At 41.4% G+C, this 25,821-nt stretch overlaps 1 protein-coding gene across 1 annotated transcript in view; it reads left to right on the forward strand.

The window, feature by feature from the left end:
* The window catches only part of TXNRD3 (thioredoxin reductase 3), a 79,290-nt gene that overhangs the window by 47,881 nt on the left and 5,588 nt on the right, over positions 1-25,821 (forward strand). Inside the window, exons 12-14 of the mRNA XM_042912687.1 lie at positions 4,899-4,975; positions 6,047-6,203; positions 10,117-10,224. Coding sequence (XP_042768621.1) covers positions 4,899-4,975; positions 6,047-6,203; positions 10,117-10,224 — 342 coding nt within the window. The remainder of the gene's footprint in view (positions 1-4,898; positions 4,976-6,046; positions 6,204-10,116; positions 10,225-25,821) is intronic.

The following is a 25,821-nucleotide window of genomic DNA, read 5'->3' on the forward strand; positions in this document are numbered from 1 at the left end:
ACCTAGGTACCCCTAAGGCCTAGAATTTTCTATACATATATATATATTTGACCAGTGATTCCATTTCTTTAACAGTCATACAGCTTTTAACGGCCTTCTATTTTTTAAAAAATTTTTAAATTTTATTGATTTATTTATTTTAAAAATTTACATCCAAATTAGTTAGCATATAGTGCAACAATGATTTCAGGAGTAGATTCCTTTGTGCTCCTTAGCAATTTAGCCCATCCGCCCTCTGACACCCCCTCCTGTAACCCTCTGTTTATTCTCCATATTTATGAGTCTCTTATGTTTTGTACTCCTCCCTGTTTTATATTATTTTTGTTTCCCTTCCCTTATGTTCATCTGTTTTGTCTCTTAAAGTCCTCATCTGAGTGAAGTCATATGATATTTGTCTTTCTCTGACTGACTAATTTCACTTAGCATAATACCCTCCAGTTGCGTCCATGTAGTTGCAAGTGGCAAAATTTCATTCTTTTTGATTGCTGAGTAATACTTCATTGTATATATATACCACATCTTCTTTATCCATTCATCCATCGATGGACATTTGGGCTCTTTCCATACTTTGGCTATTGTTGATAGTGCTGCTCTAAACATGGGGGTGCATGTGTCCCTTCGAAACAGCACACCTGTATCCCTTGGATAAATACCTAGTAGTGCCATTGCTGGGTCGTAGAGTAGTTCTATTTTTAATTTTTTGAGGAACCTCCATACTGTTTTCCAGAGGGGCTGCACCAGCTTGCATTCCCGCCAACAATGCAAAAGAGATTCTCTTTCTCCACATCTCGCCAACATCTGTTGTTGCCTGAGTTGTTAATGTTAGCTATTCTGACAGGTGTGAGGTGGTATCTCATTGTGGTTTTGATTTGTATTTCCCTGATGATGAGTGAACTTGAGCATTTTTTCATGTGTTGGCCATCTGGATGTCTTCTTTGGAGAAGTGTCTATTCATGTCTTTTGCTCATTTCTTTACTGGACTACTTGTTTTTTGGGTGTTGAGTTGGATAAGTTCTTTGTAGATTTTGGATACTGACCCTTTATCTGATATGTCATTTGCAAATATGTTCTCCCATTCTGTCGGTGGCCTTCTCGTTTTGCTGATTGTTTCCTTCGCTGTGCAGAAGCTTTTGATTTTGATGAGGTCCCAGTGGTTCATTTTTGCTTTTGTTTCCCTTGCCTTCTGACACTTGTTGAGTAAGAAGTTACTGTGGCCAAGATCGAAGAGATTTTTGCCTGCTTGTTTCTCTAGGATTTTGATGGCTTCCTATCTTATGTTTAGGTCTTTCATTCATTTTGAGTTTAGTTTTGTGTCTGGTGTAAGAAAGTGGTCCAGGTTCATTTTTCTGCATGTCGCTGTCCAGTTTTCCCAGCACTGCTTGTTAAAGAGACTGTCTTTATTCCATTGGATATTCTTTCCTGCTTTGTCAAAGATTAGTTGGCCATACGTTTGTGGGTCCATTTCTGGGTTCTCTATTCTGTTCCGTTGATCTGAGCATCTGTTCTTGTGCCATACTTTTTTCTTGAGTTACTTTAGATTCATTCTGTTTTTCTAGGAATTAGTTCATTTCCTCTGAGTTATCAAATATATTGGTATAAAGTTATTCACAGTATCTAAATTTGTAAATTGTTTACTTTGTAATAAGGTGTAATTTACATGTGGTGAAGTGCCCATATCTTAGATGTACAGTTCAGTCAATTTTGACAAATGCACATGTTCGTCTAATCCATACTCATTTGAAGGTCACAGACTATTTGTGTGAGTTTAGAGAGCTCTCCAGTGTCCCTTCCCACTCCTTGACCCAAACAACCCTGTTCTGATTCTGTCACCGTAGACTAGTTTTGCCTAGCCTAGATGTCACAGAAATGGGACTATATGGTATGTACTCCTCGTATTCATCCATGTTGTTGTTTCTTCTCATTGTATGATTATGTGAATATAAAATTATGGGTGTGCCAGTTTGTTCATTTTCCTGTGGATGGACACCTAGGCTGCTTGCAGTTTGGGGTATTGGGGTAAAACTGCTGCGAAGATTTCTTGTGTAAGGTCTTGTGGACGTATATCATCATATCTCACGGGTAAATACCTACAAGTGTAATTAATCGGCCACGGGATAGTTTCTATGTTTAACTTTTTGAGAAACTGCCAAACAGCTTCTAAATGAATGAATCACTTTATATATCCACCAGCTATGGTGTGAGTCTCGGTTGTCTCATGTCCTCAACGTTCGGGCTTATCCGGCTTTTTCGATTTAGCCATTCTGGTGCGTGTGTGGTGGTGTCTTCTCATGGTTCTAATTTGTGTCTTCCTGGTGACTAATGATGTTGAGCAACTTTTCATATGCCCACGGGCCATTTATATTTTTTCCGTTATGAAGTATCTGCTCGAGTCTTTGGTCCATTTTTTAAAAAAAATTTTTAATGTTTATGTTTGAGAGATAGGGAGACACAGAATCTGAAGCAGGCTCCAGGCTCTGAGCTGTCGGCACAGAACCTGACGTGGGGCTCAAACCCACAAACTGTGAGATCATGACCTGAGCTGAAGTCGATGCCTAACTGACTGAACCACCCAGGCACCCCAAGTCTTTGGTCCATTTTGTTGTTGTTGTTGTTACTTGAATTTTTATTCTTGAATTGAAGGAGTTTTGTATGTATCTTGGATGCACTCAGTTTTCAGGTAGATGTATTATGAATATTTTCTTCCCATCTGTGACTTTCCTATTTATTTTTTTACAGTATCTTTTGATGAGCAGTAGTTTTAAAGTTTTTATGGAGTCCAGTTCATCAGTGTTTTGCATTATGGTTAATGCCTTCCGTGTGCTCTCAGAAATCCCTAAAGGTCATGAAACGATTCTCCTACATTTTCTTCTTGCAGCTTTGTAGTTTTCTCTTTTATGTTCAAGTCTGTAATACACCTTGAATTTTTGTTTATAGTATGAAGTGGGAATATGGGTTCTTTTTCTTCCATATGGGTTTCCAGTACCATTTGTTGAGAAGACTTCCCTTTTTCCCCTGAGTTGCTCTGGTGCCTTTATTGAAATCATCTGACCATTTAACTGTGGATCTGTTTCTGCACCCTTCATCCCATTGATCATTTGTCTGCTTTCACCACATTGTTTTGAGTATTGAAGCTTTATAACAAATTTTAGAACAGGTAGAGTAAGTCCTCCAGCTTTGTTTAGGTCCTTTACAGTTCTGCATCACTTTTAAAAACAGCTTGTCAATTTCTACCAGAAAAAAATCCTGCTGGGACTTTGATTGGGATTATATTGATTATATAGATCAGTTTGGAATAACTGACCATCTTAACAGTATTGAGTTTTCCAGTGAGTGAACTTCATAGGTCTTTCCATTTATTTATGTACTCTGTAGTTTCTCTTGGCAATATTTTATTATTTTGCTCTAGAGGTCTTTCATGTAGTTTGCTAAATTTATCCCTAAAGATTTCACGTTTTTAAGCTTTTATAAAATGGTATTTAAAATTTTTAAATTCATAGCATTTAGTTGGTAGCATATACAAATGCGAGTGATTTTTGCACATTGGCCTTATTATAGATTCTTGGGCTTAATGTCCACATATAAAGCCAGTTTTGTTCTTCTTTTCAATCTACTTGCTTTTTCTTTTTCTTGCCTTGTTGCACTTGCTAAGTCCTGCAGGACAACATTGAATAGAAACTGAGGGTAAATATCTTTATCTTGCTACAAGGTGAAGCATTCAGTCTTTCATCATTGCTAGGATGTAAGCTGTAGATTTTATTTTATTTTTTTACCAATGCCTTCTTTCAGGTCGGGGAAGTTTTCTTTTTTTTTTAATCTTCTGAGGATTAAATTAAAATCCTCAAAAGGTGTTAAATTTTGTCAAATTCCTTTCCCATATGTATTGGTTAATGATTAAATTATTTTCTCCATTAATTGGCTAATATGATTAATAACATTGATTTTTGCATGTTGAACCAAATTTTCTTTTGGGGGACAAACTCCACTTGGTCATGATCAATTATCCTTTTTCTATATCGCTGTATTTTATTTGCTGACATTTTTTTTTAGGATTCTGCATCTATGTTCGTGAGTATCAGCTTATAATTTTATTTTAATATCCTTGTTTGATTTCTGTATCAGTCGTTTATGCTGGTCTCATAAAAAGGAGTTAGGAAGTGTTCCCTCTTCTTTTTTGGGGGAAAAGTTTGTATATTTAGTATTATTTTTTACTGAAGTTTTGAGAGACGTTACCAGCGAAGTCATTTGGGTCTTGAGTTAATTTATGGGAAGTTTACAAATGGTGGATCTAGTTTCTCTAACGAGTGTAGGGTATGTTTGTCTGCTAGGGTTGCCGTAAGATAACATGGCAAGGGAAATTGACTTTCTTAACATCTCTGGAGGCTGTGAGTCAGATCAAGGGGTCAGCAGGTTTGGTTTCTTCTGAGGCCTCTCTCCGTGGCCTGCAGATGGCACCTTCTCCCTGTGTCCTCAGGTGGTTGCCCCATAGTCTGTGTCTTCTGTCTCCCAATCCCGTGTTTTTATAAGGACACCAGTCATATTGGATTAGGGCCCCCCACCCCAACGGCCTCATTTTGCCTTAATTCTTTAATCGCCCTGTCTTCAAACACATTACATTCTGAGGCACTGGAGGTTAAGATAAAACACGTGAATTTGTGGGGGGCGGGGGCGGGGACATAAGTTAGCACATGACATAGAGTTACTTAGATTTGCATGTGTGTGAGTTGGTTGAACAGTATTTCAAGGAATCTATTTCATCTAAACTGAGGAAATGATTTTGGCACAGCGTGTTCATAACATTCTACTATCCTTTTAATGTCTGAAAGATCTCTAGTGATGTTCCAAACCTCTCTCATTCCTGATATTGACAATTTGTGGTTTTGATCTGGCTCTAAATATAGGTTTTGTTAGCAATTGGTCGTGACTCTTGCACGAGGAAAATGGGCTTGGATAAGATTGGTGTCAAAATCAACAAGAAGTGAGTACACATGGGATCATTGCACTGTGGCTGCACAAAGCAAAATGTTTCTACAGACCACCTCTTGGAAATTCCCATTTAGTTATTAAGATGCAAAGTGTTAATGCTTTAAGTTTATTTCACAGTAAGTATTGTGCAAGTATTTGTTTGTTTGTTTACCATTTTATTTATTTTTTTTAATTTACATCCAAGTTAGTTAGCATTTAGTGCCACAATGATTTCAGGAGTAGATTCCTTAATGCCTCTTCCCCATTTAGCCCATCCCCCCTCCCACAACCCCTCCAGTAACCCTGTTTGTTCTCCATATTTAAGAGTCTCTGATGTTTTGTCCTGCTCCCCGTTTTTATATTACTTTTGCTTCCCTTCCCTTATGTTCATCTGTTTTGTATCTTAAAGTCCTCATCTGAGTGAAGTCATATAATATTTGTCTTTCTCTGACTAATTTCACTTAGCATAATACCTTCTAGTTCCATCCACGTAGTTGCAAATGGCAAGATTTAATTCTTTTTGTTTGCTGGGTAATACTCCATTGCATATATATACACCACATCTTTATCCATTCATCCATCGATGGACATTTGGGCTCTTTCCATATTTTGGCTATTGTTGATAGTGTCCAGCTCTTTATTAGTATCAGTTTTTTTCATTAATCAGTAATTCTTTATTGTGTGTCTTAAAGAGCTGATACATTAAACAGTGATCTTAAAAAATAAATTGTGGAAATGTATTCATCCACTGTTTGATTTAGAGTGAATTTTTATGTCGTTGGTCAAGCAAGGAGAAAAACTTCAAAGCTCTAAGTGGGACTTGGGGGAAATCTGGAGATATCCTTGGCATCTAGAAAATGAGTGTGGTTTCACCAACCCAAAAGGTGGCTTTTTTGGAGCTGCAGAAACTCTTATGATTTTAGCCATTGGTGTTATAGACATTGATGCCTGAGGTGCATCACTTCTTGGAGGCAGGTCTTTACACTACGTGTTTAGTCATTTTCTCTTGGAAGAGTTAGTGGTAGTCATGCAGCAGTACGGAGTGAGCCATAATGTATTTTGTTTCCTTCCCAAAATCTGCAAGGACTGGCAAAATACCAGTAAACGATGTGGAACAGACCAATGTGCCCTACGTGTATGCTGTTGGGGATATTCTGGAGGGTAAACTTGAGCTCACACCCGTTGCCATACAGGCAGGCAAGCTGCTGGCTAGAAGACTTTTTGGGGGCTCTTTGGAAAAGGTGAGTTTCCTGCTGTCTTTTTTGAGATGATATCTAAATCAAAATTGCGATTAAAAGAATCAACACTTGTGTGCTTGTTTTGCAAGTAAAGGGTTCCTCACAGATAAATTAGTATTTACTAATGATTTTCAACAAATATGGTTTGAGTGCCTGCCGTGTGCAAGATGGCAAGATGTGCAAGATGCTGGGTGATATACGAAGGATTGGCATGGATCCAGTGCCAAAGGGCTTCCCAGGCGGGTGGGGGATTATGAGTAAGGTAAGACAAGGGGCAGTTAGTTGTGACTGATTGGACTGATAAAGGTGTCCCAGGTGGATGGCTGCTGGCCCTGACTTCAGTGCCTGCTGGTGTGTGAACCTGGTCAGGTTGTTTCAAGTCTCTGTGCCTCAGTTTCGCCTCTGCCAAGTGTGACGGAGATGATTCCTACCATGTCCTGCACCTTTCATTGCGTTCGATCAAAGATGTGGTACTGGCTTTGCAGGATGAGTAATTAAAAACTGAGGAAGCACAGGACTGTTCTGGTAAGTAGATAATGCAGAGGCAAGCACAGAGCTCAGCAGGGCTTGGTTTGCTCCAGGACTGTGAGCAGTCTGTTAGAGTTCCCAACTGGACACGTCATGCCCCATTCCATGAGAGCACTCTGGACATGTGCAAGTGTTGGCGGAGGAAGGGCATGGGTGGGGGTGAGGAATGCTAAATGTTCTGTTCCACACGAGGAACTGTCCCTTCCACAATACCTACAGCATTCCAGGAGTGCCTGGGTGGCTCGGTTAAGCATCTGACTTCGGCTCAGGTCATGATCTCGCGGTCTGTGAGTTTGAGTCCCGCATTGGGCTCTGTGCTGACAGCTTGGAGCCTGGAGGCTGCTTCAGATTCTTTGTCTCTCTCTGCCCCTCCCCTGCTCACCCTCTAGCTCTCTCTCAAAAATAAACATTAAAAAAATTTATATAAAAAAAAAATCTCGTGCCACAGTAATGAATTGGAAAGGCCTTCTCTATGAGGTGGGGACTGTTGAGACCTTTATTCCCTCTATCTTTTTGTTTAGAAAGATGTTAAACCACAGGAAGAATAGTAACAATCACCCATATTACCCTTTCTTCCAGATCCCCCCATTATTAATATTTTGCCATCTTGGCTCTCTCTCCTTCTCTGAATATGTATGTGTACATGCGTGTACTTTGTTTTTCCAGAGCTTTTTGAGGTAAGTGGCAGGCATCAGTGACCTTTGGCACCTGTATACTTCAACACACATCTTCTGAGAACAAGGATATTTACTTCCATAACCACAGTTCTCTTATTCTATCTGAGAAATTCAACAAAAATGAAACACTGTTCAGATTTCCTCAGATGTCCATCACATGTGTGCATGTGCACGTGTTTGCTTACCGTGGCATACTCAACTCTTCTGACTCTTAAAGCTCTTTTAGACTGGCATCGTCCCCCTGCCTTTAATTGTCTGCTTGTTTTGTTTTTCATGACTTTGATTCTTGATGAATTCAGACTTCTTTCCTTGTAGTGTCTCTATTCTGAATTTCTCTGATGGTTTTGCATGATTCAGTTCAGGTGAAGCGTTCTGAGCACACATGCTTTGTAAAGGATGCTGTGTTCTGCTTTTTTATCGCGCCAGATGCCTCGTGAGGTCACGAATGAAGACCTTGAACGTATACATGGAGGCATTGCTAGGATGTGGGTCTGCAGGTGGGGCCTGGGATGCTGAACATACATTGTCACAGTGCAGTTAGCATTTCGGGGTGTATGGAGGCAGAGTAGTTGCCTAATGCTCCGAGAAGTCAATCCAGGTGGCTTTGAGGAGCAGTGTGGTTAGGATATGAAGAAAAAGTGAGCATTAAGGTACAGGACCAAAAGGAAGGCTACAGGCAAGGCAAGACGAAGTCCAATTCAGTTGGAGGAGATGGTCTAAGATGTGGAAAAAGTGTTTCAGATGAAAGGAAGGAACATTGAGGAATTTCTTCTTCATTATCCTTAATTGTTAGGACACCAGAGACAAAAAGCATCCATTGAGAATAAGCCTCCCCCGTAAGCCGTGGGACACGGGGTCAGTTGCTGGTCAATACAGCCGGCCCTTGAACATCAAGGGTTTGAACTGTGTGGGTCCACTTACAGTGGAGTCTTTTCAGTAAACACAGGACAGTGCTATAGATGTATTTTCTTTTCCTTATGATTTTCTCAATAACATTTTCTTTTCTCTAGCTTACCGTATTGCGAGAATGCAATATCCGATACGTATAACGTAATAACGTGTATTAGTCGACTGTTTGTGTTATTGGTAAGGCTTCCCAGTCAACAGTAGGCTATTCGTAGCTAACTTTTTCGGGGCGGGGTGGGATCAAAAGCCATAGATGGGTTTTTGACTGCATGGAGGTTCAGCACCCCAACCTCCACATTATTCACGGTGCAACTGCAAATGAATCAATGAATATCTGAGGGCCTGAGAGAAGTCCGGAAAGACGAAGGCAGTCCCTGTGGTTATGTGATTTTTCTCTAGCCGTGTGGAAGAAAAGAAAAATCCTGGGCTTACCCATGATTTGTAGGTTAGCAAAACTGAAGTGGTATTAGAGCACATAACTCAAAGATTCTAGGCCCACGTATACCGTCCACCTCACCGATAGAGGGATACCTGGTGGCGTGTTGATTGGTTTTTGTCTTGGGTAATGAGAAATAGAGACTCACTCACGTGACGCAAACTGAGGGGGTTTCTTACAAGGATCCTGTAAATTAGTAAGTTGCAATGCACAGTGACTCTGAATAAGCGGCATTCTGGGACCAGGCCGCACTGTGTTTGGAGCTAGAACTGGGTCTGGAGTCACGGCTGCTCTGGGGGTGCTCTGCTTCACAGGGTGCTCTTCCATTAGCCTAACTTGGCTACGGCTCTACGGCCACCAGGGGATTCTTTCTTTGCTTCGAGCTCAACTTCCTGCAAAAGAAAGAATTTGATTAACGTAGCTTATCTTTTTCTACATAGGTTTCTGGCCAGCTTATGCCTTGGCTTTCTTTGTCACCCTTGACCTAATCACCAACAACCTGTTGGCAAGGTTGGGGGGCCACATAGTGCTATGGGCAGTGTCGCCCCTTGAGGGGCTATGGATGGACGGGCCTAGAGACCTCTATCTCTGGTTGTACCCTCTATCGTTTCTGTGCTGCTGCACCCTTTCTCTCCACGCAAGGTTTTTATGACACTTCCGCCAGTGTGTTCCCGTTCTCCTCCAGCTGTCACAAAGACACCCTCTTCCAGGCAGAGATGCCACCTGCACTCACACTCACTTTCCCACAGGCAGGTGCACAGAGCTGCTGGGAGATGCGTGAAGCGCTCAGGGTCTGCAGTCTCCCTGTGATGTCCACTCACACCCTGCCTTAGTCTCATAAGGGGTCTCTGGGGGCTCTGCCAGAACCACAGGACCTATGAGATCCCGGTCCCCACGTTATCCCCCCCACTGTACATACACCATCTCCCCTTGATGGGTCCAGGGCAGTCACCCCCTCCAACACTGTCGAACTGCTTCTTTGTAGTTATGTGAACGGCCAAGGGTGGTCTCAGCTCCCACCGAGATAGTGTGATTCTCGGTTGCCTGGTAAAGGTATTCTGGGGGAGCGGGGTCTGGAATCCCGGGGATGGAAAGAAGACATTTTAGAGAGTCTCTGGAGGCACTCCACCCCTACTGCTCTGTTTCAGAAACGGAAGTCGGGTGTGGGCTCTGGGAGAGCTGGTCTCTGCCCTGGAGTTGGGCTCGCCCCATCCTTTTGGGTAACTTGGAATGCGCCGACGCAGTGATAGGGTAAAATGAGTCACATTGAACCGGACTTCCTTCTTCTCCTTCTGTAGATGTATGTAATATAGATGTTTGCTGTGAAAAGTGTCCCAAAATAAGCAGATGTAATTTGTTTATCTTTCAGTGTGATTACATTAATGTTCCGACTACAGTGTTTACTCCTTTGGAATACGGCTGCTGTGGATTATCTGAAGAGAAAGCTATTGAAGTGTATAAAAAAGAGAATCTCGAAGTAAGATTGTGTTTTAATTTACTGCTTACTTTTTTAGAAGTTCTCTTTCTGTCAACTGACTTTGCTGTCGCTTTTTGTTTTGCACATTACCGTAACAGTTGTATTGTAGGAAATCATATTCCTGTTTTAGGAAAATTAGGAATTCAGTAATTTCACTCTCCTTGTCTAGCTAATAATAATACAGCTGGGGAAAGGGAGACATACAACGTATGCATTAGGACCTAGGGTCACAAGTGACAAACGTCTATTGGAGTAAGCTTATACGAGGAAGCACAAGTTACTATAAAACTTTTAGGAATGCGGGAGGGGATCAAGGCCTCAGGAAGAGCTAAGAACCAGGAACTGCAACTCACGTGCATGCGGTTCATTCTTCTGCTTTTTGCACACGGACTGTATTTGCCCCTGGTATGCACATAGCAGCCAAAACATGGCCTTTCTTCGACAGACGAGTTTATCCCATAGTGCTGGTCTTAGGAGGAATCTACTGACTCACTGTTTCTCAGTCTCAGTTCCAAATTATGGGAGATGACATCTGATGGGTCCAAATTGGGTCAACCGTGCACCCACTTCCATTCCACATGGCGGTAGCCAGGCTCGTGTCACATCCACACGGCTCTGGAAGCCTGCATTGTTTATGGCCTCCGGTGGGCGGGGGGTGGGGGAGGAGTAGGGGGGTGGGAGGTGGGACAGTTCCCAGGGTTGTCAGCCTGTTGTGGGCTGTGGGCTGTCAGATTCCCAAAAAGATGTCCTCCATACACGTTTATTTCCACCTCCCTGTCGCCCCTGCCCCATCCAATCATAACAAGCTTCTAAGTAAATATTTTCTTACGTTGTATTTTGATGAACAGGTTGAATGGGTTTTTTTCGGCACACCCTTCCAACATAGGGGGGATAGGGAGGAGTAAAAAGAGCAGGAAGATGATTAGTACTTGATGTTTTCAGCAAAAGAGAATTGAAATATCGTTCTTCTCCCTTGAAGGCACCTCAGTTACTGGGAATTCCTTTAAGTGACAGCACTAGTTAAGTGGCCTTATATACATTTCTCGTATACATGATTAAAACTTTATAATGTTGGGGCCCCTGGGTGGCTCAGTCGGTTAAGCGTCTGACTCAGCTCAAGTCTTGATCTCAGGGTCATGAGTTCAGGCCCCATGTTGGGCCCCGCACTGGGATTGAAGACTACTTAAAACTACATATGTACTTTATAATGTTATTTTAGATGGTTGTTTTCAATGAGAAGCAGACGTTTTAGAGGATAGTATTTGATCAGCGTTTGTAGTTCCTTGTAGGAACGGGTCATTTATTTTCTGCAGTGGTGAACTTTGACTTGAGTTTTGGAACCGTGTGAACAGTTACAGGTTTAACGCTTAGTTCAAAACATTTGAAGTTAATGAGAAATTAAGATAGAAAGACAGGCACATGAGAGGAAGAATATAGAAGGCTATATGCCAGACAGAAGAATGTCTTTATAGGAAAAGAGTTCCCTGGGTTTCTGGGATTATGTCAGGACCTTTTTCCTAAGGTCACTGCAGATCAACTAACCTTTTCTTTCTTTCTTTCTCTCTTTCTCTCTTATTTATTTATTTATTTATTTATTTATTATTTTTTAAATTTACTAATCAGAAATTTGGTCTATTATTTTTTTAAAATTCCTGTTGTGAAGAGACTTGGGGAAGCCTCTCAAAAACACATAGATAATATTTTTTCAAAGTGAGGATATCAAGGTGGGAAGAAAAAAGAATAGAATGGTGTTAGAAGAAAAAGAAATATTAGAAATTATATTTAATATAAAAAAAACCCTCAAATTTGTTAGTTTGCAGAATTCATGCCATGAAGTCCCATAGACTTGCTTTAGAATTAACCTAAAAATCTACCTCTGCGTTTCCTGCCACCTGACTGGGGGAGGGAGAATTGAGGGAGATTTCTCAAGTTTTCACAAAACAGGCTTTGAGATATGGTGAACAATAGCCTGAAAGTATCCCCTTCGTAAATATAATTATGGGTTTTATAGAGCTGTTTCTTATTAGAGCCAGAAACGCAATCCCATGGCATAATGCCACAGCACAGTATATTAAAAAAGTAATTCCTGAAGAGGCCAAAATATGGCTGTGTTGATGTGCTGCTCTCTGGTAAAATACAAAATTTTCAAGTGTCTAGAACCAAGGTTTTAACCTGTTTCAATATGAATTCCTTTGGGAGTCTATTAAAATCCTTGGTTCCCAGGGAAGACTCCCTCTACATGCTGATGTACCTGAGAGCCATCCTTAAGGCTTCCTTGTTGGTCACCATCAATAGTTTACCAGGAAGTGCTGTCAGTTTTGCTCCTAGAGTATGTCTTGTGTGTTCCTGCTTCTTTATATCCGTGCCCTCCCCAGCCTATGTCAGTCCACCATCATCTCCTGTTCTCCCTGCGTTCAGCTCACTCTTAGTCCACACCAAACTGGTCATCACACATCAACCAGAAGAGCTTTTAAAAATATAGATCAGGGGCGCCTGGGTGGCTCAGTCGGTTAAGCATCCGACTTCGGCTCAGGTCATGATCTCGTGGTCCGTAAGTTCGAGCCCCTCGTCGGGCTCTGTGCTGACAGCTCAGAGCCTGGAGCCTGTTTCAGATTCTGTGTCTCCCTTTCTCTCTGGCCCTCCCCTGTTCATGCTCTGTCTCTCTCTGTCTCAAAAATAAATAAATATTAAAATATATATATATATATATATATATATATATATATATATATATATATATATATATATATCAGTTATGCCCTTTCCCAGCGTAAGGCTTTTTGATGATTTCCCGGTGTTCAGAAAATACTATCTGAACTCATCACTGTTTGTAAGAAGAGGCATCATGTAATCAGGCCATTCGCGTTGCTGTCTGTCCTGCTTATAATGGTCCAGTCACACTGGTCTACGGTTTGTTCTAAAAACTCACCATATTTATGGCACAATCTGTAGGCTTCTAGTTCCCCTTGCTTATTACTATGATATGGAAAAGGTGAGGCTAAGCACCCCTGCCAACACTAGGGAAATTACTACCTAAAGGAGACAGATAAAAAGAAACTGTATGTTTTTCCCCCAGTGCAGTGATTCCATTCCTGATACTGCCACTTAGGAGAAGAGATAGAAATGAGAAAGAAAGAGATATCGGGGTTTCTCCTGGGTGAAACAGCCCACTCTCTTCCTACTGAATACGTGTTATGTGGAATGAGGGAGCGGGGGAGTAAGATCTGTACTGACTGTTAAGGTCATGTTGACCATCAAAACCACTCTATCGGCCAAAGCATAAGAGACTGTTAAAAACTGAGAACAAACTGAGGGTTGATGGGGGGTGGGAGGGAGGGGAGGGTGGGTGATGGGTATTGAGGAGGGCACCTTTTGGGATGAGCACTGGGTGTTGTATGGAAACCAATTTGACAATAAATTTCATATATTGAAAAAACAAACAAACAAACAAACAAAAACCACTCTATCGGGGCGCCTGGGTGGCTTGGTCGGTTAAGCGTCCGACTTCGGCTCAGGTCATGATCTCACAGTCCCTGAGTTCGAGCCCCGCGTCGGGCTCTGTGCTGACAGCTCAGAGCCTGGAGCCTGTTTCAGATTCTGTGTCTCCCTCTCTCTCTGCCCCTCCCATGTTCATCCTCTGTCTCTCTCTGTCTCAAAAATAAATAAACGTTAAAAAAAAAAAAAAAGAAGAAGAAGAAGAAAAAAAAAACCACTCTATCGCTGAGCTACCAAATACCTTGGAACCAAAAGAAGCAGATGACTGAGAATAAAGTTCATCACGTAGGAAGGGTTGAGATACGGATGATAGATATGCATAAACAAGGATGAGCCAACGTAAATATAATTCACACCTTGCAGTGGAAAATCCGACAAGTGGTCCAGAAGTGGTATTCGGAAATGTGACAGAAGAAAGCATCCTAATATTAAAGAATGACTGAATTTGAAGATTGAAATGACATACCGTTTTCTAGGAGAAACTGATGTAGCACGATTGACACAAACATGTTCTAGGTAAGCTAGTCATTCACAAGGCCAATGAACCAACCTGGCCCCAGGCTTTTTTATAAGGACATTCAGTGCCAAAGACAATAGAGTGATGTGGAGGGAAAGGGATCTGCCTTTAAAAATAATCTCTCAAGGATAGGGGGATAGTAAAGGAGAGAAACAGCAATGAGATCTTGGGGGAAAAAGGAGATAGATGAGTGGTAAAAAAAAAAAAAAAGGTTATAAACAGGTATTGGGAAAGTCAAAAAACAACTTCACTTCTCATCAGAGTCATCAAGCCTCAAAAATTAGGAACGCCATGTGGTTCTGGGAGGGACTTGGAGGGGCCAGCTGACATCATCAGAAAGCCCATTTAAGAAAGAGTGAGGCTCTCACCTCCCTGACACTCTACAGAGCACTTTCCACACACTGGTAAATACCTGGACGGTTATTTTCTGGAGATAGATAAAACCAAATCCTCTTGACTGGGGGCACTGGGATCAAATGAAGATGTGGGCGTTATCCCAGCACAGTCCTGAAATGAGCAAATACAGTTCCTCCCACTGAGCTCCCGGAACTCTGGCAACCATCTGTCACCCTTGTCCAGCCAGAGGTTGGTAGAGTCTGATTTCTCCAGGGACTCTGACAAGCCCATTGAGAATGACCTGAAGATACTGAATAAAGGTCCCCAAATAAACTTCCCTGTTAGATAATTGGACAGTAAAGTTCAGATTCAGTTTGCTGTAAACATGAGCTCAAAGCTTTCAAACTTTGAAAAATATCTTTAATTGAGGCATAATTTACTTAAAGAAAAATGAAGATTTATTGTGTGTGTGTACAGTTTTATGAGTTCAAACAGTTGAAACTGTCATTAGAATCAAGATAAAACACAGTTCTATCACCCCCAAAGTCAAACATCTTTTTAATTCCCAGCATTTAATATGAGCAATCAAAGGTTATCAAACTTGCAAGAAACAGACTGTACCTATGCACAGGAATAATGTATTACACTCATGAACAGAGACTAGGACATCTTTCAGAAGTAACATTAAGAGAACGAACAGACACCTGTTGTAAATGCAAGAGATGATAGCAGAAATTTAAAAAACCCAATTGGATGGGCATTTATCCCAAAGGAATGCAGTCTTAACATGTATACGTGAATTTTGTAGCAGCTTTATTCATAATAGCTCCAAGTTGGGAAAAAAACAAATATTCTTCAGCAGATGAATGGTTAGACAAAAGGCGGTACATCCATACCAGGGACTACTACCCAACGATAAAGATGGATGGACAACAGTGATGTTATGGAAAATGGCGAAGCAGGAATCCATCCCTTCACTGAGACAACATCTGAACTGGTGGGAAATGGTTGAAGCAATTCTTTTGGAACCCTCGAGCCTAGTTGTGTACTTTCAGTGCCCAGAGGAGAACTTGAGGACGAGGCTAGGGATCTGTGGTGGGTTTCTGTGTTTTCCTAATGGCTGACATCCCACAGAGCCAGCACCATGGTGGGTAGCTGCTGGGTTGGTGGCCTCTGTGCCTGGTGCAGCTGGCTGGTGCCAGAGTGGGCAGTAAGGACCTTGTCCTCCAGACATTGGGGCGGTGTTTTGACTGCTGATCCTTGCTTCTGATGGCTGAGGGTTCGGCACCAACCTCCACAAGCTGAAGTGGCTTCCCTGCTGCAGTGGGACTTCAAGAGAGAATACTCCCTTCTCCCCCCCCGCCCCACCTCCTTTTTGGGAGTCAGACATTTAAGGACATCTTTATCAGGTCCCTGGCTGACCTCCGAGACAGTGGAACAGAAACCACAACAATGAACATATAGTATGCAAAAACAGTTTGGAAAAGTCATATGTGGATAACTCTAGCCCTCAACAAGCAAGAAACCCTAGCCATCTCTGAGGTGTGGAAATATATAATTTCCAGGTACCATATTCTAATACTCAGAATGTCCAGGCTTAAGGGAAAAAACACAGCATATATTCGTTTGCCAGGACTACCATAACAAAGTACCACAAATTGGGGTTTAAACCACAAAATTCTATTGACTCACAGTTCTAGAGGTTAGAAGTCCACCATCAAGATGTTGATAGGGTTGTTTCCATTTGATTTCTGTGAGGGAGAATCTGTTCCATCCCTCTTTCCTAGTTTTGGCGTTTTGCTGGCAGTCTTTGTCATTCCTTGGCTTGTAGAGCTTACCTTTCCTTGGGATTCCCATTTGTGTGTGAGATTATCTAAAACTTTCCTTTTTTACAAGGACACCAGTCACAGTGGATTATGGGAACCACCCTACTCTAGAATGACCTCATCTTAACTAATTACACATACATTGACCCTATTTGATCACATACTAAGATACCGTGGGCTAGGACTTCAACTTATGAATTTTTTGGAGGACACAGTTTAACTAGTAACAACCTACCAAAGGGGGGGAAAAAAAAAACAGAAAAGGAAAAAAGAGTTTGACAGAGACTGTTCCAGAAGAAGCCCAGACTTTCGAATTATTCGTCAAAGACATTAAATTGACTATTAAATCAATGTTAAATATATTCAGTGAGCTAAAGGAAACTGTGGACAAATAACTAAAGGAAATCAGGAGAACAGTGTCTGAACAAAATATCATTCCAGAGATAGAAATTATGAAAAAGAACCAAGAAGAAATCCTGGAGATGAAAAGTACAATAACTGAATTGAAATACTTGCTCGAAGGGTTCAGCAGCATATATGTAAGTATGCAGAAGAAAGCATCAATGAACTTGAAAATAAGACCATTGAAATTACAGTCTGCACAGCAGAAAGAAAAAGGAATGGAGAAAAATGACGAAATCCCAAGAGATGAGTGGGACAGCATGAAGCATGCTAGCCTATGCCTTAAAAGACTCCCAGTAGGAGATGGGAGAGAATAAGAGGCAGAAGAAATATTTGAGGAAGTAATGGGCAAAACTTCCCAGATTTGATGAAATAGTCAACCTACACAACCAAGCAGGGTAATCTCAGAGATCCATGCTGACAACTACAATCAAATTGTTCGAACCCTAAGAAAAAGAGCGAGTTTTAAAAGCAGCCAGAGGGAAGCAACTCATCATATGAAAAGGTCTTTCACAGGGTAAACGGCTGATTTTTCATAACAACGGAGGCTGGAAGACAGTGGGGTGAAATAGTTAAAGTCCAGAAAGAAAACTATCATCCAAGACTTCTGTATCTGGCAAATCTGTCCTTCAGAAATGAAGGATATATATTTTTTTATAATTTTTTTTTCTTACGTTTATTTATTTTTGAGAGAGAGCATAGGCAGGGGAGGGGCAGAGAGAGAGGGAGACACAGAATCCGAAGCAGGCTCCAGGCTCTGAGCTGTTAGCACAGAGCCCGACGCGGGGCTCGAACTCACAAACCGCGAGATCACGACCTGAGCCGAAGTCAGACGCTTAGCTGACTGAGCCACTCAGGTGCCCCAGGATATATATATTTTTTAATTTATTTATTTATTTTGAGAGAGAGAGAGATAGTGCAAGCAGGGGAGGGGCAGAGAGAGAGAGGGAGACAGGATCCACAGCAGGCTCCGCAACATCAGAGCAGAGCACAATGCGGGGCTTGAACTCCCAAACCGTGAGATCATGACCTGAGCTGAAATCAAGAGTCGGTGCTTCACTGACTGAGCCACCCAGGCGCCCCCAGAAATGAGGATATTAGGATATTTTCAGGAAAATAAAAACTGAGTAAATTTACTAGGAGACCTGCCCTAAAGAAATGCTGTAAAGACTCCTTCAGACAGAAATGAAAGGACACTAGAAGCTATCGTAAAAGTCAAAGAACACTAGTAAAGATAACTTCTTAGGTGCGTAACCTGTATTACTGCACTTTTGGTTTGGTTTGTAACTTCTCTCTTTTGGCTGTGTGATTTAAAAGGAAAATGTAGCAAACATAATTATAAATCCAAGTTAATGAGCATGCATTGTATAAAATGTGTCCTGTGACAGTTAAGAATATAAAAGGTGGGGGGGATGGAGGTATATAGAAGCAGAATGTTTGCATACTATTGCAACTAAGTAGGTATTATTCCAACAAGATTATTATAAATGTCAGGTGTTAACTGTAATTCCCAAGGTAACTACTATGATAATAACTTTAAATATACCAAAAAGGAAAGAATAAGGCAGTCAAAATGGTGCACTACAAAAAATAAACTAAGTACAAAAAAGGCAAGAGTAGAGGAATTAAGGAGTGAAAGGCGTGAAAACCATATAAGACTTACAGCAGATATACACAAAACTAAATTCTCCTTTATCAGTAATCATGTTAAAAGTAAATGGATGAAGGTGTGCTATTAAAAGACAGTTTGTCAGATTTGACTTAAAAAATAGGATCTAGGGGCGTCTGGGTGGCTCAGTGGGTTGAGCGTCTGACATCAGCTCAAGTCATGATCTCACAGTTCTGGAGTTTGAGCCCCACATCAGTTTCATGGCTGAAAGCTCAGAGCCTGCTTTGGGTCCTCTATCCCCCTCTCTGCCCCTCCCCCGCTTACTATCTCTCTCTCTCTCTCTCTCTCTCTCTTTCTCTCTCTCTCTCTCAAAAAAATAAAACATTAAAAAAATAGGATCTCTATATGTTGTTTAAAGAGACTTTCTGTGGATATAAAGATATAGATTGAAAGTTAAGGATAGAAAAAGATATTCTATGCAAATAACAAAAAGTGAGCTTTATTATTGTTATTATTATTATCAGACAAAATATAATTTAAATTAAAAAGGTTACAGTTGAGGGGCACTGGGTAGCTCAGTCAGTTAAGCATCAGACTTCGACTCAGGTCATGATCTCACAGTTCGTGGGTTCGAGCCCTGTGTGGGGCTCTGTGCTAACAGCTCAGAGCCTGGAGCCTGCTTCACATTCTGTGTCTCCCTCGCTCTCTGTCCCTCCCCCATTTACACTCTGTCTCTCTCCCTCAAAACTAAAATAAAACATTAGAAAAAGAAAAAGTTTACAGTAGAGAAAGGATTTATATATTGATTTAAAAACTCAATACAGTAGGGGCGCTTGGGTGGCTCAGTTGGTTAAGCATCTGACTTCAGCCTAGGTCATGATCTCACTGTTCCTGAGTTCGACCCCTGCATCAGGCTCTGTGCTGACAGCTCAGAGCCGGGAGCCTGTTTCAGATTCTGTGTCTCCCTCTTTCTGTCCCTCCCTCTTTCTGTCCCTCCCCCACTCATGCTCTCTCTCTCAAAAATAAATAAATATTAAAAGAAAACTTTTTTTAAATTCAATACAGCGGGGCTCCTGGGTAGCTCAGTCGGTTAAGCATCCCGACTTTGGCTCAGGTCATGATCTCATGGTTTGTGAGTTTGAGCCCCACATCAGGCTCTGTGCTGACAGCTCAGAGCCTGGAGCCTGTGGTATAATGTGTCTCCCTCTCTCTCTGACTCTCCTGCACTCACACTCTCTTTCATTCTCTCTCTCAAAAATAAACATTAAAACATTTTTAAAAATTTAATACAGCTAAAATATGTAACAGGTATAAACATATACAGCCCAAAAATATATGAAAACAAAATTGTCAGAAAGACAAATAGATATTTCTACAGTAATAGCTGGAGACTTGAAAATACCCTTTCTTCAATAATGGACCAGACAACCAGACAGGGGAAGGAAGTGGGTACTTGAACACCTATAAACCAATGAGACCTAACATACGTTAGGACACCCCACCCAACAACAGCAGAATACACATTCTTCTCAACTGCAAATGAAACTTCTCCAGGATAAAGCAGCTGTTAGAGCAGAAGACAAGTCTTAATAAATTGTAAGATTAGAGTCGTACAAAGTGTCTCTTCTCATCACAGTAATGAAACTAAAAATCAGTAACAGAAGGAAAACTATGAAAAAAGGTCAACAGAAATGACAAACTTAGTAGATTGGCTAGGAAAAAAGAAGACTTGAATATCTGAAATCATAAATGAAAGTGAGAATATTCTTACTTTACAGAAATTATCCTTTTTAATTATAGAAGAATACTGTGAACAATTTTATACCAGCAAATTGGATACCTAGAGAAACTGTTCCATTCCTAGATACACTGTATAAACAGGAAAAGCTAAGTCATGAGGAAAAAGAAAGCAACTAGGAAGGTGACGGATCAATGGCGAATCAAAAAACCTCTCAACAAACAAAATCCCAGAACCAGATTGCTTTGCTGGTGAATTCTACCAAACATTTAAAGAAGAATAATTTTCTAACTTTACATGAGGCCACCAGTACCCTTCCACCATGGGCATTTCCACTACAAAAAAGCATAGATAAGGGATGCCTGGGTGGCTCAGTCAGTTAAATGTCCATCTCTTGATTTTAGCTCAGGTCGTGATCACACAGTTCATGAGTTTGAGCCCCTCATCAGGTTCTATGTGGCAGCCTGGAGTATGCTTGGGATTCTCTCTCTCCTCTCTCTGTCTGCCCCTTCCCTCATTCATGCTGTCTCTCTCTCTTTTTCTCTCTCAAAATAAATAAATGTTAAAAAAAAATTACAGATAAAATTCTTTATGAATATTAATGCAAAAATCCTCAAAATTCTAGCAAATCAAATTAAACAGCATATTAAAAGGACTGTGTCAAAACTAGGTAGTATTTATTCCCAGAATGCAAGGATGGTTTGGGGTCCCTGGGTGGCTCAGTTGGTTAAGTGCCCGATTCTTGGTTTTGGCTCAGGTTGTGATCTCGTGGTTCATGGGTTTGAGCCCTGCATTGGATTCTGTGCTGACAGTGCGGAGCCTGCTTGGGATTCTCTCTCTCCCTCTTGCTCTGCCCCTCTCCTGCTCATGCCTGTTCTCTCTCTCTCTCTCTCTCTCTCTCTCTCAAAGTGAATAAACACTTTTTAAAATTTTGAAAAAAGAATGCAAGAATGGTTTAACATGTGAAAGTCAGTCAGTACCCTACTAATAGAAAGAAGAGAAAACACGATCATCTTGATGAAAAAAAAAAAGCACTTGACAAAATTTAACACTCATGATAAAAAAAACAAAGTAGGAATTAGGAGTTTCATTAACATGATAAAGGCTATATATGAAAGACCAATTTTTATTTTCTTGGTTCTGGAGGCTAGAAATCTGACACCAAGGTGTCCACAGAGTTGGTTTTGTCTGTGGGCCATGAGGGAAGAATATTCCAGACCCCCCTCCTTGGTTTGTACATGGCTGTCTTTTCCTGGTGTGTTCACATCATCTTCCCTCTGAGTGTCCGTGTCCTAATTTCCTGTTCTTGTAAGGACATAGTTATACTGGATTAGGGCCACCCTAATGACCTCACTTTACCTCTTTAAAGACCCTATCCAAATGTGGTTACATTCTGGAGCATTAGGAGTTAGGATGTCAAAATACAGCTTTGTTTTGAGGGTGTGACTTAATTTCCTCCCATAACAGAACTAAATGAATTTAACTGAGCAAAGTTGCAGGGCATGAAAACACAGAAAAATCAGTTGTATTGCTGTGTACTTAAGATGAGCTATCCAAAAGGGAAGTTTAAAAACCATTGCAGTAGGGGCGCCTGGGAGGCTCAGTCGGTTTAGCATCCAACTTCGGCTCAGGTCATGATCTCACAGTTTGTGGGTTTGAGCCCCGCGTCGGGCTCTGTGCTGACAGCTCAGAGCCTGGAGCCCGCTTTGGATTCTGTGACTCCCTCTCTGTGTTCCTCCCTCCTCTCTCTGTTCCTCCCACACTCACACACACTCTCTCTCAAAAATAAATAAAGCTTAAAAAATTAAAAATAAAAGATTTGGGATAAATTAGGGTTGGTCCAGGGAATATCAAGTCTATGGCAAAACAAGATACTCTTTAATTCCATGGCAATTAAAAGTTCATGAGAGTAAAATAACCATAGTTTTACCATGTGACTCAGATGTGAATACTTAATTTTTTTAAATACCTTTACTGAGATGTAAGTCCTGTACCATATAATCAACCACTTAAAGTGTGCAGTTTAATGGATTTTAGACTTCAGAGTTGGGTCACCATTACCACAGTCAATTTTAGAACATTTTTATCATCCCGAAGAGAAGTCCTGTACCCATTGGCAATTGCTCCCTGTTTTCCTCCATCCCCTTACCAGTGGCTTGAGGCAACCATTAATCTCCTTTCAGTCTCTAGATTTGCTTCTTGTGGGCATTTCCTGGAAGTGAAATCATTCAGTATGTGGTTTTCTGTGACTGGCTTCTTTTTCTTAGCACCCGCTAATTTCCAAAGTTCATCCTTGCTGTGTCATGTATCCGTGCTTCATCTCTTGTCCTGGCTGAACAACAATCCATTATATACGGATAATACCACATTTTATTTATCCATTCGCCAGTCGACAGGCATGTGGATTGTTTCCCCCTTTGGCTGAGAGAGCCGCCATGAGCATTCCTGCACACGTTCTTGTGTGGACATAATGCTGCCCGTTCTCTTGAGTATATACCTAAGAGTAGAATTACTGAGTCACAGGTTAACCGTATGTTTTGAGGAACTGGCAGACTGTTTTCCAAGGTGGCTGCACAATTTTACATTCTCAGCACCCACGTGTGAGGGTTCCAGTTTCTCCACAGGTTCACCAACGTTTGTTGTGGTCTGTCTTTTTTGATGATAGCTCTCTGTAGTGGGTTGAATGGTGACTCCCAAAAAGATATGTCTACAGCCCATTCCCCTGGAAGCTGTGCAGGTGACCTTATTTGGAAAAAGGGTCTTTGCAGGTGGAATTAAGTGAAGAATCCTGAGGTGAGATCATCCTGGATTTTCCGGGTGGGCCCCATACCCAAGGACAAGTGTCCCTATAAGACAGAAGAGAAGGCCAAGTGAAAACAGAAGCAGAGGTTGGAATTAAGCAGCCGAAGCCAAGAAACACCTGGAGATGTCAGAAGCTGAAAGAGGCAAGGAATCCTCCTTTTGGAACCTTTGCAAGGAGCCTGGCCCCACAGATACCTTGATTTCAGATTTCTGGCCTTCAGAACTGTAAGAATATAAACACCTTTTGTTTTAAGCCACCAAGTGTGTGGTAATTGGTGAGAGCAGCACTGGGAAACTAATACATCAATCTAGTGGTGTCTCTTCTTGGTTTCCATTTGCATTTGCCTGATGACTGTTGATATTGGGAATCATGTTATGGCCTTAATGGCTATTTGTGTATCTTTTTTTTTGGACAAATGTCTATTTAGATCCTTTGCCCTTTTATCTATCTATCTATCTATCTATCTATCTATCTATCTATCTATCTTATTTATTTACATTTATTTTTGATAGAGACAGAGCGCAAGTGGGGCAGGGGCAGAGAGAGAAGGAGATAGAAAATGTGAAGCAGGCTCCAGGCTCCGAGCTGTCAGCACAGAGCCCGACGTGGGGCTCAAATCCATGAACCAGGAGATCATGACCTGAGCTGCAGTTGGACGCTTAACCGACTGAGCCACCTAGGTGCCCAGATCCTTTGCCCTTTTAAAAATTGGGTTGTCTTTTTATTGTTGAGTTCTAAGAGTTCTTTGTATGTTCTACATACAGGTCTTGTTCCAGAGAGATGATTTATAAAAACTCTCACCCATTCTGTGCATTGTCTTTTGACTCTCTTGATAGTTTCCTTTAAAGCTCAAAAGTCTTTGGGGCACCTAGGTGGTCAGTTGGTTAAGTGTCCGTCTTCAGCTCAGGTCATGGTCTCATGGTTCATGGGTTCGAGCGCCGTGTCGGGCTCTGTGCTGACAACTCAGAGTCTGGAGCCTGCTTTGGATTCTGTGTCTGCCTCTCTCTCTGCCCCTCCCTCTGTCTCAGCCCTATCCCCACTCATGCTCTGTCTCTCTCTCTCTCAAAAATAAATAAACATTAAAAAAATTATTTAAAGCTCAAAAGCCTTTCATTTTGATGAAATCCAGTTCATCTTGTTTTGTTTGTCTTTGATACCACATTGAATAAACTATTGCCCAATCCAAAGTCATGAAAATTTATACTTTTGTTTTCTTCTAAGAGTTTTATAAAAACTTTTAGCTTTTACACCTAGATCTTTGATCCGTTTTGAGTTAATTTTTGCATATGATGCACAGTAGCAATCCCACTTCATTCTTCTGCATGTGAATATCCAGTTGTCCATGAACAGCTTTACCTAGTAAAGGAAGTACGATACTGATCTAGCTGCGAATATAACTGTAATTGGGAGGAGGGAGGGTGGAGCGTGGGACAGGAAGGATGTCCAGTGAGTGGTAGGGGCTGGGGAAGAAAGGGAGTTAAGTCCTCCTCTTCAGTAGAGGCAAGTCAGTAAATAAAGCCTAAAATAGAAAACTCAAGGAATAGCAACAGAAACATTTTATTTGGAAACAAGGAGGGAAATAAAATAAAAGAAGTGAAAAAGTGGTTACCTCTGATTGATTGATAGGGGCACGGGGGCAGAGAGAGTGTGTCAAAAATCATGCCTGGGGCGCCTGGGCGGCTCAGCTGGTTATGTGTCCAACTCTTGGTTTCAGCTCAGGTCATGAGCTCACAGCTAATGAGTTCGAGCCCCGAATCGGGCTCTATGCTAACAGTTCAGAGCCTGGAGGCAGCTTCAGATTCTGTGTCTCCCTTGCTCTCTGCCCCTCCCCTGCTCATGCTCTGTCTCTCTCCCCTTCAAAAATAAATAAACATTAAAAAAATTTTTTTAATCATGCCTAATAACTGTGCATAATTTGATAAAAAAGTAAAACTTAAAAGGGAAAAGCAATAACAGATTCTGAATAAGGAGAGGAGCAGGGAGATGAGCCTACTAGATATTAAACTTGATCATACAGCACAGTAAATAAAATCATGCCATAGTGACATACAGATGGATGGAAAGATGAGTGGAACAGAATATGAAACCCAGAAATTGATTTGGATGCTTAGAAGAATTCATGCATGGTAAAGGTGGTGTTTTATCTTAAATTATTTAAGGGTGTTGGAATAAGTGGACGGCCATTCAAGAGAAAAGTAAAGTTAGATCCATATTTCACACCCGCTTTGAACCAGGAGGACCAAAGACTTAAATAAAATAAAAATCTTCAAAGTACTAAAAGGAAAAAAACGGAGCAAAAACCCGAGAAAGAACGAGAGGGCAGTGGGACTCGTCAGTGCACACCCCTGTAATCCCTACAGCGGGCGGCATAGGACGAATCAGAAACAAGCGTGCAGTTGGGCAAATCTTGTTTAAAACCCCAGAGTTTTCATCGTCTCTCTTCTCCGCCTATATTTTAGGAGCTACTATCTTGAGGTTATGAAACATTTATCTTCTCTTCCAGATAGCCACAGAGATTGAAAAGTTTGTGATAGAATACGCGGGAGGGGTGCCTAGGTGGCTCGGTTGAGCATCAGACACTTGATTTCCTCTTGATTTTGGCTCAGGTCATGCTCTCACAGTTCATGAGATCAAGCCCGGCGTCAGGCTCTGTGCTGATGGCGCGGAGCCTGCTTGGGATTCTCTCCCTCTCTCTCTCTCTTTCTCGCTCTTACTCTCTCACTCTCTCTGCCCCTCCCCCTCACATTCTTGCATGCACACATGCTCTCTCTCAAAATAAATAAACATTAAAAAAATAATAAAATGGGGCGCCTGGGTGGCTCAGTCGGTTGGACGTCTGACTTCGGCTCAGGTCATGATCTCATGGTTTGT

Source organism: Panthera leo, chromosome A2, assembly GCF_018350215.1.
Source record: "Panthera leo isolate Ple1 chromosome A2, P.leo_Ple1_pat1.1, whole genome shotgun sequence".
Classification (NCBI taxonomy): Eukaryota; Metazoa; Chordata; class Mammalia; order Carnivora; family Felidae; genus Panthera; species Panthera leo.